General features: G+C 43.2%; 1 protein-coding gene across 1 annotated transcript in view; it reads right to left on the bottom strand.

Moving 5' to 3' along the window:
* Positions 1–18,272, bottom strand: part of ACE2 (angiotensin converting enzyme 2) — a 63,606-nt gene that overhangs the window by 11,144 nt on the left and 34,190 nt on the right. Inside the window, exons 5-11 of the mRNA XM_066599466.1 lie at positions 16,032–16,147; positions 11,850–11,958; positions 10,740–10,837; positions 7,341–7,510; positions 5,823–6,049; positions 3,636–3,780; positions 2,604–2,702 (exon numbers count right to left, since the gene is read on the bottom strand). Of these exons, the coding sequence (XP_066455563.1) occupies positions 2,604–2,702; positions 3,636–3,780; positions 5,823–6,049; positions 7,341–7,510; positions 10,740–10,837; positions 11,850–11,958; positions 16,032–16,147 (964 nt within the window). The remainder of the gene's footprint in view (positions 1–2,603; positions 2,703–3,635; positions 3,781–5,822; positions 6,050–7,340; positions 7,511–10,739; positions 10,838–11,849; positions 11,959–16,031; positions 16,148–18,272) is intronic.

Raw genomic sequence — 18,272 nt, forward strand, 5'->3', positions numbered from 1 at the left:
TCTTTTAAAAATAATACCTATTAGGTTGATACTCTGGGTAAAAGCTGGAAATACAACTATTGTCATGAATGGAGGCATTCATCCACGCCTCAATATTTCAGCTATGTGGTCGCCTCTGATCAGAGGATCTTGGGCAGTCTCTACTGATGCCTGCTTGGATACACCAGTCATAAGCAGCAGTTGTCCTGTCTCACCCAGGATCACTCATTGTAAAGTATGTTTGAATCTGCAGTGAGTTATTTTCTACATAGACTTCTCGGTAGGTCATGACAGTCGCAACAGTTGAAGTTCGTAGAGCGCATCGGATGCCCGCTTTAACCGCTCACCATAGGATTGCATCAGAACATCAAACATTGGTTTGATCCATGCCAGCATCAATACATCACCAAGAACTTCCATGCTGGTATTGTGAAAGTTCTTGGGTAGGTCAATTACTGCTCGGGATTTAGTATACAGGCTGGCTGCAGAAACAGACTGCCAAATAATACCCCTGGATCTCGCAATTGGCAGAAACTAAGTAGGTGAGACCTTGGGGCTGGAGTTGGTATTGGCAGTATTTTCAAACTTCAGCCCAGAGTAGCACTGCAAGCCTTCGGCTTTACCATCGCTTTATTACTTCTCTAATAATGGCAATTCCACCCATAATTGCAAATCACATCTAGTGTATATGATAGAGATGAGCGAGCATGCTCGGTTAAGGAAATTACTCGAGTGAGCATCGTCATTTTCGAGTAACTGCCAACTCGTCTGAAAAGATTCGGGGGGCGGCGGGAGAGAGCGGGGGGAACGTAGCGAAGATCTCTCCCCCCCCCCACTGCTCCCCCCTGTAGCCCCCCACTCACCCCCGCCACCCCCCGAATCTTTCCGGACGAGCAGGCAGTTACTCGAAAATGACGATGCTCACTAGAGTAATTTCCTTAACCGAGCATGCTCGCTCATCTCTAATATAGATCATTCAAATGAATACGTTTTTTTCATTAGGGAGGGTTGTCCTAAGTAAAGGACACAGGAGTTTAAAGTTAAAAGGAATCACAGTGGTATAGAAATCTATATATATATACTAAGTCGAGAGCCCTTCACAGATATAGATATAAAACTTAATGAATTTTATTAGATAAATATTAAAAACGTGGGCTAACATATAACACTCACAGACATAGGACTAACAAAAAGATATAAAAAGTATAAGGAGCCGACCCTGGTAGGTTGGTCGTACAGGGTAGCTAGTCCCTTATGAGATTCAGGGAAGCTACCACAATGAGGTTTGTTCACTTTAAGGTATTCTTGGAACGTTATAGTTCTACAAGTACGAAACTTAGAAGTACCGCTGTAAGGGACAGGTGATGAAAAATCTTGAATGATAGTCGGACCTTGATCTCGTCCAGTATCATCAAGATATTCACCCAATCTCAATACTGGGATTGTGGGTGTTAGTCTTTGAATAATTATGCGGTACAGTGGATGATGTGAAAGTACTCGATCATGTAAGGGTGCTTATTTGATCGTAAAAAAGTGCTCAACGCGTTTCCCTGTCCTGGTTGGGGACAGTTCTTCAGGAGCGGAGGCGATGATCACCACAAGCTAATGTGTTATAGTAGTACTACTAAACGTCGGTCACCAGGGTTTTAGTCACTAGAAAGATATTCAATAGTCCCTACTAGTTTTGCGGTGGGACCCAATAATGGGTAATACCACCTTCCTTTTACTTCTCGTGAATTTGAATTGCCACTTGGATATTCGATTTTTTCCAAGTGGTATCCAAGCTGTTAGAATCACACTCTAGTGCATGCACAACCTTCCGGAGAACTTAGTTAGTTATGAGCAATAACGCAATCGGCTCCAACAGTTTTGTGGATCGATGCAGTGGTTCCCCAAATAAATGGTATGGGGAGCCCCCCCCCCAGTCTACTGAGATAGTATTAGGGTACTGCGCTGTTACAGGTCACTTGGTGTAATACCCGGGTGACCTGGTTAGTGCTCAGTAGTACCTAGCTGGGGTATGCCAATACGGGCCTAAAAAGGCAATAAGATATGTGGCATAGCTCAGTATTCCCCTCGGTCTAAAGGTAGCAACCTCAGGATAGATTGGTAATTCGCCAATCTTTTTAAATCAGGGGATGGTGCCCCATACAATGCAGATGCCTGAGAGCGGATAGAGGATTGAGAGAGTAAAACCCCTTCAGTGTCTATCCATAGCTGGATTAGACCGGGATGTGCAAGGATAGGGAGGAAGAGAAGTAGTGCCTGCGGCTCTGATGGTGAGCGGCCGGCAATGAAGTCCTGGAGCTTCTGACAGGCGTTATAAGGGGTATTAGGCTCCTCCCTTGGAGGAGGTGTTCGACTATCTCACCAATCAGGAGCAGTGGAGGATGGTGCCCTGAGTGCCTTGTTGTGGCAATCAGAAGGGTTATCGCTTGATCAATCCCAATCACAGTTGAATACATATACTGTATTTGTCAATTGCTGAAATATTTTTTACATTTAAACTATTTTTTTTCACAATCGACTATGTATTTTATGGTCTACAAAGACAATTAGCTAATATTTAAGCACATATGTGCCAGACCATTTAATTTATTCCATGGACTATTATTACTATGTACCTGATGAAAGAATAATCATTTGCCACATGGAAAAGGGCTGCAGGATCACAGTATGATTCGTCATGACCAACAGGCTCTACTACACCAACCATCTCTCGCCTGTAGGAAACAACATCAGAAAAATAAAGAAATAGTACATTGCATTTAACAAGTTTAAGACAGTAAGTATGATGGCCTCCTAGTGCTTTCCACATATTCACTCCTCAGACTTCTGCATTTCATCCTATAAGTAATGGGGGAATCTTCTGATTGTGAGGTGCAAGGGAACTTATTGGGTATGAAGACCTCATCATCTACTGCAGAATTGAAGATTCATCTAACCTACCCTAGAAAAGTGTTGGGGAGCTTCAAGGGATTTTCTGGAAATTATTTTTCAAAAAGGTGTCCCCATGCTCTGTAGGCCCCCTGAAAAGCCCTCAAATATCTTCTCAGTCTTTGTTGTTTTCTTGAATTCTCTACTATATGCCTACATTGTTTACACCTGTGGCTTCCAGCCATGGCAGCTTCTGGTTCCCTTCTACTTCAATCTCCATGTTACCTTGCACTGGCTTCTCTGCCAGTGCAAAAACACGCGTCTCTGAATTGACTCTGCAGCATCTGGTCCCATCTATTTGCCTTACATCATCAATGATGTTAACATCACATGGATGGGCCAAGAAGAAGGCTTAGGAAGCCAATGAATATGATATCGACGGAAGAGCGAAATTTCAATGAGGGCGCACCATACGGCCTGCTCTGAAACGTGCCAATCTTTGTGGATAAGGTAATAACTGATATTCAATTGCTTCAGGACTCAAGGAAGCTGCAATAGAACTAACTTACAGAGATCCTGGAATACCCTTTTAAAGCTAAACTAAGAAGACAATAGTCAGATATGATATAGAGGTGATTATACCTTTTGAATTTTCAATCTTGGTTATGTTTGGACATGTAGTTAGGAAAGCGGATTATTCTTGATTATATTGGTTTAGCATTATTTTAGAACCAACACAGACAACATGATGAAACTGATCAGGTCTTATGACAGCTTACTTCATGTCCCACCAGGTCTGCATCCACTTGTCCTTTGGGATTTCACCGCTGAATACCCTCCATCTCCATAGCTCCAACATGTACGTGAAAGGCAATGTGCCGACAATAGTAAGTGCTTGTCTGAGCAGGAAGTTGATCTTAGTTTCTGCAAATAATGTCATAGATGGATTAGTCTTTTAGAATACTTCATATCGTTTTCTTGACTCAAAAGCAACAATCAGACAGCTATGTCTATGAAGATCTGCCCTGGAACCAATGAATCTAATGAACACATAAGAAAATAGCAGCATGCTGTTTATTGGAATACTTTTACAACTAGGAGGGTCTTGCCGTGTGCACGGAGCCTGTATGGCAGCTTTCTCATAAGTCTGTATTTTGAGTCACTATGGGGGGCATTTAGTATTTGGTTTGCACCAGTTTTGTAGCGTAAAAAGTCACATTTTGGTGCATGCCATGATTGTGCTAAAATTTGCAACTTTTCTCTGTACTTGCCACTTTTGAAAAGTTGAAAAGAAAGAAAAGAAGAGGATCCAAAGCACTGTTGTACCCACTATCACAAGTCTCAGTGCAGCAGGAATAGCGCGTTCTTCCAGGGAAGGTGGACAGATCAGCGCCGTAGAGCCTCCTCTTTCCTTTCTCTTCCTCTGTCATTGCAGAAGTTCTGCTCACTGGGTCATGTAAGGCAGTGTTTCTCAACTCCAGTCCTCAGGAACCCCCAACAGGTCAGATGTAATTATTGTCAGTGCCTCAGGTGTTCCTTCTATAGGATATCCTGAAAACATGACCTGTTGGGGGTCCATGAGGAGTGGAGTTGAGAAACACTGATCTAAGGGACCTTCCACACAGGATGGAATATTCCACAACAGCGTTGTGGAATATGTTCTAATGCGGAATATTCAGTCACAAAATCTGTACAGCTAACATGTGGATTTTGATCGAGTATTGAAGAAAGCACAATTCTACCAGCAATTCTATATCAAAATCCATATATTAGAAGGGCGGATTTTGAGCATTCGGGAGGAGGGCGACTCAGTTGAGGAAAATTATGTCCTATGTCATAGGTCCCCCAGAGAAGGCGGCAGCTGGTTACACGCCTTATATTATGTTGGGCTGGGAGTACGACGGATGCAGGTAATTTCCTAAAACTTCCTTCTAATCATCACCAGCATTGGTCCTTTTGCACGATGAAGCACTCTTTTGTTCTAATACAGTATTGCTAAAAAGTGTCCATTAACCCTTTTCAGTCCAATTTTGGATTCAGGGTTTCCTAAAATGCTTTTTCTTTTTGCTGTTATACAACAGTGCCATCTGCTGGCTCAAGCCAGTGTGTGTGCTTCAGAGAGGCTCCGATAGCGGAGTCGCTGGCAATAGATGGTAAGAATACCCTGTCGGACGTCTTCTGACATTGGAGCTGTACAAGCTTCAATCAGAATGTAGGAAGATGTCAGACAGTGGATTGGAAAGGGTTAAGAAAGCTGAACGTTCCAAAAAGTGTATCAAGTTTAAAGCCACAAAATGCGGCAGAAATCTATGATTACTCATAGCAGGCAGAAATTTCATTTTCTGACTTTAAGGGTGTATTCACACAGGTGAGTGCAATATAGCTTTGAGAAACTCAGACTGATATTGCACACGAAAACCAGCAATTTTTTCAGCAATTGTGATGTTTTGTGAGAAAAATGCATTGTATGGCATCACTGCAATTTTCACATACATTTTTAACGCACGTGAAAATCGCACATTGTTTCTATAATGAAAATAGGAAAATCGCACTCGCAGGTAGCAGGATGTGCTGCTGCTCCGTCAATCAGTGAGAGGGGATGGGTACACGAACAGTACTGCCTTTTATTTTTGGCCGGAGGCTTGTGCCTTCCGTGCAGCGGTCTCCCCAAAAAAGGCTCAGTTGTATGCAGGACGTCTGGAGAGGGCTGTGGATAGGGAAAAGAACTTTGGGGGTACTGTCAGCAAGGCCCCCCTCCCAACTGTAATCTGGACGCCCTAGGCAAAGGACCTTCAGTGCCTAGTGGCAAATATGGGCATGTACAGTAGTTTCATACCGCAAGATTTCGCCCACAGGACGTGCTACTTATGAAGTTCTCTAATATATTAAATTGGTTCACATTAGGAATAGGACGGCTAGTTCAATACCGATTCACAAATGGTAATTTAATTCCTGAAGTAGTTTACCTTCAGTTTCAATAAACGAAGAAGGCAGCAGCTGGAGAGATTTCAAGTGTTCAGGTGTTGCTGCAGACAGAGACATGATTTCCCCTACAGCTTCATGGAAACCTTCATTGGCGCCACTTCTTAACAACATAGGAAGATGGTGATATGCCATATCATACTGAATGTGCCCCATCTCATGGTGGACGGTGAGAAAGTCTTCCATGTTTACTTTAGAGCACATTTTTATTCTGTTGGGGAAAGAAATATTTTGGAATAAGTTGTTACTATTAGTGTTATCCATTGTTAAAGGGAACCTGTCACCCGTTGTTAGCACAATAAAATACTAATAGCGATGCAATATTTCTCACGCACTGCATGTAAATAAAGGCAAGTGGTCCAGTGGGCTGCACTTAGTCCGCCTCTCCAGTCCCTTGTGATGTGGATGATGTAGTTGCCATCTAAACTACCCGAGTCTGCCCACAAATGGGATGGCTTATCTGCATGCACACTGGGAGCCATACTCAGAGTGATGCGTGGATGATGCCAATTACGTCATCCATGTCACAGTGTACTTTTGGGCTTATTTAATATCTGAAGATTAGTGTCTAGTGAAGTGGTCATCAGGCAGTTGTAGACTGGTCTGCGACCTCTTTCCCACAGTGGGGTTGCCTTTTTTGGGGTGGATGCTCCGCTAGAGAGGACTGGCTTTGTTCAAGCTATTCTGGCTTATTTGTCCGTGAAGACCTTACTATATTCCGTCCTATTGTCATTAGTAGGTTCAAAAGACTTATATTACGTATTACCAGTTTTACTCTGTCTTAGTATCTGAAACGTGTCACCTCCAGTTGAAAACAAATGTCACGTCTGAATTAGCTTGTTTGCAGACAGATCTCTAGCAATTCAGCTCAGTTTCTCTAATATAGTGGACTAGTTACTTTTTTTCTAAATAACCAGTAAAAGCTCTGTGTAGGCTTATTGACTCGAGTATAAGCCTAGCTATACTCGAGTATATACTAGGTAAAGAAAAAGTGCAATACTCACCTCCCAGCTGGCGTCTGTGTACCTGACGCGATGGTCTTCCCAACGGTGCAGCAAGCTGCTTTAGACTTCTCCCCGCTCTCATCTCCCTTGGTCGGTTTTGAATTCCCCCACCATCAGCGCTGTGTAAGTAAGCACTGTGATTGGATCGAGCGCCAGTCAATCACAGCCAGCGCTTGATAAACCAATCGCAGCCAGTGATGTCATTCACTGAATGGCTGTAAATGATCGAGCGCTGGCTGTGATTGCCTGGCGTTCCATCCAATCACAGTGCTTACCGTAGGGTAATTCAAAGCTGAGCAGGGAGATGACAGCAGAGAGAATTCTCAAGCAGCTTGCTGCACCGCCGGGGACAGATGCAGGCTGGGAGGTGAGTATTGCAGGTTTTTTGTTGTTGTTTTTTTTTTTTTACCAAGGGGGGCTTTTTCAGCATAAAAAAATGTGCTGAAAAAGTAGGCTTATACTCGAGTATATATGGTAATAACTTTTAATTTTTGATACCTGAAATCGTTCATTCCCATATCCCAGGCTGTGGGGTGGCAGACCACTTTCCTGCCATCACTGGGTTCCTGAAGCATAGAATTATTCCAGAAGTTGTCATTGAGACGAAACAGGTTAACAGACTCAAAAAATTTCTCGGCTTCTTTGAACATTCTGTCCACAGTCCATTTCTGTAATTCAGAACACAGGGTATAAGTTATGCATCTTGTTTTAAAAATCATGACCTCCATTAAAGAAGAAGAAGGCGAAGAAGTATTTCTTGATTTCTCATTGACTTGGCTTGTGCTGTACTACACTGCATGTTTTCTGCAAGCAAATACGAAGTGGAAAATACATTGCATACACTATTGGTCAAATGGGTCATTTTTTTAGTTATTTTTGACATTAACAGAATTCAAGACCAGCAAAGAACATAAAATGGTTCAAAGGTCCAAAAGTAAGTTAAAAACATAAAAAAACCTGAAACACAACAATAATTTGAGTTTATAATTTTAACCAATGTTTCTTTTTCAGGGAACATAATGAGGACAGCTGTTCTGCAACGCAGAACGCAAATCATGGTTTGAAACTGGATGCGAACTATTCCTACAGATGTCTGAACCTTTGAGGGTTATTTTCAAACCCCTTGATTCTATATAACCAGTGTTGAAATAGACTACATTACACAATCTAGGCCAGGATTTGGACAGATTTGCTCTTCAGAACATAATGGAAAGAAACATGGAATTAATCAAAGAAGATGAAGCAGTACCTCCAGTGGATTAACCCTTTGTGCACCAGGTAAGTCCTATACAAACCACCATACTAATAAGTATTTTTCTAAAGCATGAGAGGCGCATTGAAAACTTTTATTATTTTAGTACCTCCAGTGGACTACTGAAGAGGGGAAGAAGGTCTTATGGACCAATGAATCAAAACTTAGTACATCACACAGGGTTTCTGTATGCTGTGAAATAGATGAAAGGAATGACCCCGAGTGTGTGGTACCAACTGTCAAATATGGAAGAGGAAGCGTCATGGTCAGGGGCTCTATTGCTGGATCCAGAGTTGGCAATTTGCACAGTATGACTGGCACACTGGACAAAAAGGGCTACCATAGCATTTTAATAGGCCATGCAATACCCTCTGGTGTACGCCTAGTTAGTCAGGCGTTCATATTACAGCAAGACAAGGATCCAAAACATACTTCTAGGTTATGTCAGAACTACTTGAGAAGACAAGAAGCTGCCATTAGGCTTGGAAGAATGTGATGGCCTGCACAGTCTCCAGACTTAATCCCCATGGAACTTGTTCAGGATGAACTGGACAGAAGTGTGAAAGCAAAGCAACCTACAAGTCCAGAACATTTGTGGGAACTTCTGCAACAGTGTTAGGAAGAAGAAACGTATGAACAATATCTGAATGCAATTGTAGAAAGAATGCCTCAATTGTGTAAAGCTGTTATATTAGCTAGAGCGGGCTACGTTGAGGAGTCAAAAATCTAGATTTAATTTGGTGAAACAAAGTTACTCCATTATTTTTATTCATCTTTACTTGTTTATTTCTTTTATGGTTTCATTTCAAAGTACATTTGAGATATTAAACTGTGTAAATATCAATACAAAGTGGAAAAATTGAGGTGTTTTAAAACTTTTGACCGGTAGTGTCTTTGCCTTATGTGAAAATACCCTAAGCTTCCATATGAAATAATGAGTTTCCTTTCATGGATCCATAGATCATAAAGCCTATAATATGGCCATGTGCATGAAGCCTTACTCTCTGTAACAAGACATACACATGATAAAGGCAGCCCATACACCTGTGATCGGGTCTATGGAGAGAGGGGGCCCAAACCAGGTTAGCTGCATTGTTAATTGCTATTACCTTTTACCTAAGTGTGGAAAATCCTGGAAAAGAGAGATGGGGGAAATAGGCAACAAGTCTTTCTGTACAAGGTGGTTAGGGGTGCATTCATAGCATTTATTTTATCAAATTATTTTGGGTGCCTTTTTATGTTTTTCATAATTTTGTGTCAGCAAATACATTGTAATTTTATCCTAGAGTAAAGTCTCTTAAAGGGGTTGTCCCGCGCCGAAACGGGTTTTTTTTTTTTTCAACCCCCCCCTGTTCGGCGCAAGACAACCCCGATGCAGGGACCTAAAGAAAGCTTACCGGAGCGCTTACCTTAATCCCCGCGCTCCGGTGACTTCTATACTTACCGGTGAAGATGGCCGCCGGGATCCTCTTCCTCCGTGGACCGCAGCTCTTCTGTGCGGTCCATTGCCGATTCCAGCCTCCTGATTGGCTGGAATCGGCACGTGACGGGGCGGAGCTACACGGAGCCGGCATCCTGCACTAGAGGCTCCATAGAAGAAAGCAGAAGACCCGGACTGCGCAAGCGCGGCTAATTTGGCCATCGGAGACCGAAAATTAGTCGGCACCATGGAGACGAGGACGCCAGCAACGGAGCAGGTAAGTATAAAACTTTTGATAACTTCTGTATGGCTCATAATTAATGCACAATGTACATTACAAAGTGCATTAATATGGCCATACAGAAGTGTATAGACCCACTTGCTGCCGCGGGACAACCCCTTTAAGTAATTATACAAAGTAATCGTTTTACTGCTGCTTTAAAGCTACGGTGAGAGGCAATGTTTGTAGGAAACCTGTCATGTTGTATATATTGTTATACCATCCAATATGTGGGTAGCATGGTATAGAGCAGAAGGAAATGAGCAGATTTGATATATAGGTTTGTGGGAAAACATTATGTATGAGTCTAGGAGGCGGTCCTATCAGTGATTGGCAGTTATCTCTGTATACATACTCATACTGGGAAGTCTTTCAATCAATGATAGGACCGCCCACTGGACTTCTAAGGATAGAATGAGCAGAAGTGTTCATGAATAAAGCACAAAGTATATTGTGCTTTTCCCATAAAACTATATATTAGTCCGCTCAGTTCTTCCTGCTCTATAAGGCCTGATGTCTACGGGCGGCTTTGATTTGCAGAATCCGTGCAGGTCACCTGCAAATCAAACTGCCTATAGGGATGCATGGGCATCCACAAATTAATTAAAGCATGCGGATTTGATTTGCAGACTGACGGCGCTGTCAGTACACTTGTCCTTGGCCATGGGCAGGTTCGGCTCCGGTGGCCGGAATCCAACCGGTTGTGAATATGAGGCCTTAGATTCCTCCTGCACATCACACACCACATTCAATCTGACAAGTTCCTTTTAAAGATTTTGTATATTTATTTATCACAATTTAGTTATAGCTTTTTACAATTTATTTGGAACCAAATGTGCTTTTATTGATATTATTGTATTTTTGGCAATAATGATGAATATATCACATATTAAAAAACCCTATAGTTACCAGTGTATAGCTTATCCATTAAATCTGAAGTCCTACCTCAGCAACCATTGTATCTGTAACATCAATGCTTTCTGTATTTGGATAGGGGACTACAAGAGGGTATAAATTTGTCCAAAATCTGCCCCACATGTCACCTAGGAAAGAAAGGAATCAGAATACTGTAAGTCAACTAGGAATAATAATTACATATATAAATAACTACTATAAGGCGAGTTTAAGATGAGCGTATAAAAACACGTATGTAAAACAGATCAATGTTACAGACGTGTTTCAAAAGACATTACATCTCCATGTCATAAATTTTTCATCCATTTTTGCCTTCGTATTTTTATTCATTTCTATTTGGCAAATACGGATCTGCATTTGCCCAATGGAAAATAGTACAAATAAGGAGGCAAAAACGCAAACAATTGATAATGCTGCGTTTTTGAAAAATGGCTGTAAGAAATATGGTCATGTGATTAGCCCTATACATTTAGGCCTCATGTCCACTGGTAAATTGTTATTGAAAATCCGCAGCGAGATCCGCGCGTGCCCATAGGGATGCATTGGACACCCGCAGGTAGTTAAATACCTGCGGATGTCATTTTCCCTTCAGGCGCGGATTGCCTTTGCAGGAAAACACCCGCAGCATGCTCCATTTTTAGTGCGGGTCTCCCGCGGTTACGGCTCCCGCAGGCTTCAATTGAAGCCTATGGAATCCGTCCGGATCCGCGGAACACCCATACCTGAATTTCTGCTCTCCGGCGCGGGAGAGCAGAAGTTCAAATAAAAATGGAGTGCCCGGCGCATGCGCGTGGCACGCTGCCGGCGTGCCGAGCACATCCGCTGGGCCGAAGAAAGAAGATTCGGCCGTGACGGAGGGAAGATCTGCAGCATCTGGACAGGTAAGTTTAATCTTATTTTTAGCCTCATGTCCGCGGGAAAGGAGGGACCCGCTGCAGGATTCTGCATGGAGAATCCGCGGCGGGCCTAATTTTCCCCGTGGACATGAGGCCTTACATTATGTCTGTATTACAGTCCCCTCAACACGGACTTAATACATAGTAAAAATACTCTTGTCTGAAAGTGGCCTCATAAGTATTAAGGAGAAGAAGAAGAAAATATACATGTAACATTGATGTATTAGTTTCTGAAAAAGTTTACCAAGTAAATGAGCGGGGAGACCTCCTTCAGAACTGATATAATCTGAACCATATTTTTCCTGCAACCTGCTTCTCACATATGCATGTAGGTCCTTGTAGAGCGGTAGAATCTGCAAATCAGACGGATAGAAGATACGCTATTTGATTTGTATGACATGTTTGTATTCCAATATTTATAGATTACTTTAATTACATACATTGCATTCCAACTTTTTTACCATGCCATTTCTGGCAAAAAGTGGCATATTTTGAGGAGCCAATAAGAAGGTTAAAACAGAAATAATACCTTATGTACAATGCAATTTTAAGTTGAAAACATTGTTATTTCACAAAAATAGGTCTAATAATGCTGAAATGGTAGAGTTAAAAAAATCTTCAGAAGGAGCACAAATACGTCACAGATGGGGTTCCCATTTCTGCTCTCATTCCAAATTGAAGGTCGAGACCACGCCATTAGATCCATATCTGAAGGTCAAGAGGCCCTATGCTGATCTAACATCGCATTTGATACCTCACTCGAGCAGAGATTCTCAACGACCAACAAGACTTTTGGAGACTCGAAGACAAAGAACCCCCTCTTCCACAACCAGTACCAGTGGTCTCGTTTAAGGAAAGATATGATTAGTATACTCTGAACAGGACTGAGTTTCTCTGTTACAGTTAGGAGGTTTGGCACTCTCATTGGTTGAAATATTTTTCCTCTACATCAAAATTTCTAAATATGTCATGCTTAAGATCATGACCACCAACATGGATACCCTGTTGTTCTGCTTTCAAGTACAACTTAGGCCTTAGTCAGACGGGCGTTTTTTTCGCGCGATTTGCGCATGCGCATGCATCCGGCGATTTTTTTTAAAACCATTGCTTTGCAATGGTATCGGACACATGAGCTCTTTTATGCGCTCGTCCGATAAATTATAGAACAGAAATCGCAGATCGCACCTATCTGCGATCTGCGATTCCTGTTCTCTTCTCTATATGCGCTCAATGGGGCCGGCGGCAGCAGCGCCGACCCCATTGAGAACATATAGAAGACAAATCCTTCTTCTCTGCCACAGCTGTAACAGCTGTGGCAGAGAAGAACGATGTTTGCCCATTGAATTCAATGGAGCCGGCAATACAGCCGCTCCATTGAAAGCAATGGGCTGCCGGCGTGCGCGGGGTGAATTGTCGGGAAGGGGTTAAATATATAAGCCCTTCCCTGCAATTCATCCAGAAATGTGTTAAAATAAAAAATATATATATACTCACCTTGTCCCGGCAGACGGAGTTCAGAGCGGCCGGCCTGCAGTGGGTGTGAAGGGGGTGTGAGTCATACCTGCCCCTGATTGGCTCAGAGGCAGCCAATCAGAGGCAGGTCTCACTCACACCCATTCATGAATTGTGCTGGAGAGCTGCTCCTCGTAGCTCCGCCCCATCACGTGTGCCGATTCCAACCAATCAGGAGGCTGGAATCGGCAATGGAACGCACAGAGCCCACGGTGCACCATGGGAGAAGACCTGCGGTCCACCGTGGGTGAAGATCCCGGCGGCCATCTTCGCAAGGTAAGTAAGAAGTCACCGGAGCGCGGGGATTCGGGTAAGTACTATGCGTTTTTTTTTTTAAACCCCTGCATCGGGTTTGTCTCGCGCCGAACGGGGGGGGCTATTGAAAAAAAAAAAAACCCGTTTCGGCGCGGGACAACCCCTTTAACTCCCTGATCAAGCGTTGGAAGGTTTTCCTTGACTATGAGAAGCACAGACTTGATATCATATGCATACAGCAGTTGCACTTCTCGCAAGACTCCCTCCCAAAATACTTTAATTCCTGGTACCAAACTCACTATCATTCTCTGTTCATCACAAAGAAAAAGGGAGTTTTGATATTTATTCGCAATTCCCTACCATATAACGTAACAAAGACCATAACAGATGAACAAGGACGCAACCTAATACTATTAGGAGACCTTTGCATAGTCAATACATACGCCCCTAACGTATCACCTATTTAATTCTTCCTGCTCATGTGTGATAATCTGACACCACTAAAATACTCCAGGCTGGTCTGGTGCGGGAATTTTAATTTCACCCCCAACCCCACTATCGACTCCAAATCCTATACCTCCCTGACCAGAACCAAAAAGCAAACTAAAGAATTGACCAAAGCATTCCAGACGATCACACTAGCAGACACCTGGTGAGAGTTTAGGCCTTGAAATAAAGGATATACGTATTATTCCCTGGCTTATAGGCACCACTCCAGGTTGGATTAGATCCTCACCAATTCTATATCATTACCTCTCCTATCCTTCTCTCGCCATAGAATATGTGCATGATCTGACCAGGATTTTCAACTCAATAGCCCTGAAACTACCTCCACAAATATTCGATGGCCAGCACACAAAACAGTGATCTGGGGTTTACTTATATCCACGGCCTCCCACATAAAAAAAGAAAGAACTCGGGCTCAGCTAAACTTAGAATATAAAATTACTAAACTTGAGCAAGCATACACACAGCATTCTTCACTTTATTTACACAAGGCCATCAAAGATCACTCAAGATTAGAACTTAACACCATCTTAACTCACACAACAGAAAAGGCGCTAGCCTGGACACAAGCCACTTACTATCAATGTGCTAATAAGCCGGATCCTTTACTAGTGCGTAAACTTAGGGAGAGGCAAACACTTAATGCTATACATGAAATTCAAACCCGACCATTAACCCTCACCTCTCACCCTGACAAAATATATTCCTCCTTACACCAATATTATCAAAAGCTCTATACAGCACCCCAGTCCAATTCCAACGCCCAAGCAAACCCTTTTCTTTCCCAACTTATTCTTCCACAACCTTTGGACACCGCCCTCTCAAGCCTTAATTTGCATGTTATGGTAGAAGAAGTTGATTGGGCGATTAAACGTCTTAAGAGAGGTAAAGCCCCTGGACTGGACTGTTACACCAGCCTTTACAAGAAATTTGCTCCTATTTTAATGCTCCACCTGGTAGAGTTATACAACCATATTCTGCAACAAGGTCAAATCTACCCTGACTTTTTACGGGCCCTTTTAATGACTATACTGAAACCCGGGAAAGATCTCACTGTCCCATCCAACTATAGGCCCATATCACTTCTAAATATTTACTTCAAATTCCTTACATCCATCATGGCCTCAAGACTTACTAGACTTCTCCTTTCCCTAGTGAACGAGATCAAGTGGGATTCATCCCAGGCAGACAGGCACCCGATAACGTTTGCAAAATACTGAATCTTATTCACATGGCAAACCTCAAAAAAACTCGATTAACAGTCCTCACCATTGATATTGAAAAAAGCAGCCGGTTCAGGAGGCGGGATTTTGAAATCCCGGTCAGGAAAAGAAGCTTCAGAAGAGTGCCGGGGAAGCCAGCGAGAAGATGCGCCGGAGCTGAACAGCGGCAGAGAAGTGATGTGTGTGTATATATATATATTTTTCTTTATAGCAGCTATGGATGATTTTCAGGGATGGGCTTATTTTTAAAGCCCTTCCCCGAAAATCAATGCAGGGGTTGCCGGCAGGCCATTGCTTTCAATGGGGCTGCCCCAGTGTGAGCAATGCTGCAGGGAGCTTCGTTCACGTGTGTTTTGGCACGTGCGTGCACGCGTGGATTTGTGCGCACCTATGCACGTGCAAATGCACACTTGTGTGAATGAGGCCTAAGGGCTTATTCATACATCAGTATTTGTAATCAGGAGTGGAACCTGCAGCACTATAAAAAGGCATATTAGCAGGTTTGAGGCCCCTTAAAATGGTAAAAAGGCATATTAGCGGTTATTAAAGGGGTTATCCATGGAAATACTATTGATGACTTATCATCAGGATAGGTCATTAATAGTTGACCAGCCGAGGTCCATTGCGTGGGACACCGACCAATCAGCTGTGCAGGCACATGCTGTCAGTGCTGCAATAACACAGAGGACAGAGCGGATGCCTCCACGCCGACCTCCCATGTAGTGGCCGACGCTTGTAACTGCAGGCACAGCTCTCATTGATTTCAATAGTCATCAATAGTATTTCCTTGGAAAACCCCTTTAAGTAGTTAAAATACCAGCTATTGCTGATGCTACCTTCTGGGGAACCCTGGACCAGGTTCCAAGGAATTCCTGTTAGGCGTTACTGGCTTGATGTGACAAAGTTAGAATAATTATCTTCTCAGTTACCTTATAGAATGTACTGTTCACATCATTCAACAAGTCATTTCCGTCGTAGCTATATTCAATGTCATTAGTCAAGGTTTTATAATTTCCTCTCCAATAATCTCCATAATCTTGGTAACCTAGAGAGCAAAACAAAAAAAACGTACTGAGTATCCCAGCATTATCCCAAAATTGTACAGAACGTGTCACATTGAGTAGCTGGTTTTAACCTTATCCACATTTAACCCTTTGCAATCCAATTTTAGATTCAGGGTTTCCTAGGGGGCTTTCTCTTTCTGCCATTATCCAATGGCGTCGTCTGCTGGCTAGAGACAGTACTGCAGTATGTGACATGCTGGAGAGGCCCCCCCAACAACAGAGTAATATACAGTAAGAATACCCCGCCGGACGTCTCCCGGCATCTGAGCTGTATAGCCTTCAATCAGAATGTCTTCAGACGTCAGACAGTGGATTGGAAAGGGTTAAAGGCCAGAGATGAGCGAGTATACTCGCTAAAGGCAATTGCTCGAGCGAGCATAGCCTTTAGCGAGTACCTGCCCGCTCGAGACAGAAGGTTTGGGTGCCGGCGCAGGGTAGCGGTGAGTAGCAGCAGTCAGCAGGAGGGAGCCGGGGGGAGAGAGGGAGAGAGAGATCTCCGTTCCGCCCCCTCTCCCCCGCAGCTCCCTGCCCGCCGCCAGCACCCGAACCTTCTGTCTCGAGTGGACAGGTACTCGCTAAAGGCAATGCTCGCTCGAGCAATTGCCTTTAGCGAGTATACTCGCTCATCTCTATTAAAGGCTTATCATCAATTATATCTGAAGGTAGTTTTTTAAGTTACTTCTCAACATAGAAAATATCTAAACAGTTTGGAGAGGCATCATTTGTAAAGGTGCATTCTTATCATTATGGTAACTGACATATCAGTAGTTGTGCCATGATTATAAGTTATCACCTATTCACAGAATAGAGAATAATTTGCAGATCGATGGAAATCTGATTGCTGGAACTCACGCCGATTCTGAGAATGGGGCCCCAGTATACAGTATATACATCTTAGCCTGATGTGGTGGGGTTTGTTATCAAAATAACTCTGCCCTCATGTGTAGGCATTATGTAACTACACACTATGCCTCACACTCACTCATCATCACCATAGCATCTACTACAAATTTCATACCTCACATCATCTACAGCCACAAAAAGGGCATGAAGCTACCTCTCTCAATCAAACACATAAGCTTATATGGTAACATGTACAATTTTTCATCAATCATCTGCTGAGGTTTCACAAAGTTGTAGAATCTTGCAAATCAGTTGCCGTCCAGGGACCGTCTTTCTACTAGTAACCCTAATATTAAAGGGGTTGTCCCGCGCCGAAACGGGGTTTTTTTTGCATAGGCCCCCCGTTTAGCGCAGGACAAACCCAAGGGATGTGTTGAAATTAAAAAAAAAAATGTACTTACCCGAATCCCCTCTCTGCATCTTCTTCTTTCTTTTCCTCCAAGATGGCCGCCGGGATCTTCACCCACGATGCACCGCGGGTCTTCTCCCATGGTGCACCGTGGGCTCTGTGCGGGCCACTGCCGATTCCAGCCTCCTGATTGGCTGGAATCGGCACACGTGATGGGGTGGAGCTACGCGATGGCGCGTAGAAGGGGGCGGAGCCAGAACGCCGCTCGTGCCCAGACCGACCAGAAGGGAGAAGACCCTTCTGCGCAAGTGTGTCTAATCGGGCGATTAGACGCTGAAATTAGACAGCACCATGGAGACGGGGACGCCAGCGCAGGGAAGGTAAGTGTATAACTTCTGTATGGCACATATTTCATGCACGATGTATATTACAAAGTGCATTAATATGGCCATACAGAAGTGTATAACCCCACTTGCTTTCGCGGGACAACCCCTTTAATGTAAAGCTTTAGACGAGAAACGAAAGTTCATATTTAAAATATAACACGCTGATGACGTGCAGCCACCACTAGGGTGAGTTTAGATGCTAACTGTATACTGATATACACTGAACTCAATAACACAATATAATTAAAGGGCTTTTCCAAAATGCAAAAAAAATTACAGGGAGCAGATAAGTGACTAAAAGAAAGAAAAAAAATGACCCCCAGCACCAGTGACACCATTCTAGTCCAATATCATGCTAGAGGTCAAGTGCCATTCATTGTTCACATGACTGCTCAGCCAAACATTGGCCTCAGCAGACATATGCCGTTAATGTAGACATGACCACTGAAGCCAGTGATTGGTTGAGTG

This window comes from Eleutherodactylus coqui, chromosome 4, assembly GCF_035609145.1.
Source record: "Eleutherodactylus coqui strain aEleCoq1 chromosome 4, aEleCoq1.hap1, whole genome shotgun sequence".
In the NCBI taxonomy this organism is placed as follows: Eukaryota; Metazoa; Chordata; class Amphibia; order Anura; family Eleutherodactylidae; genus Eleutherodactylus; species Eleutherodactylus coqui.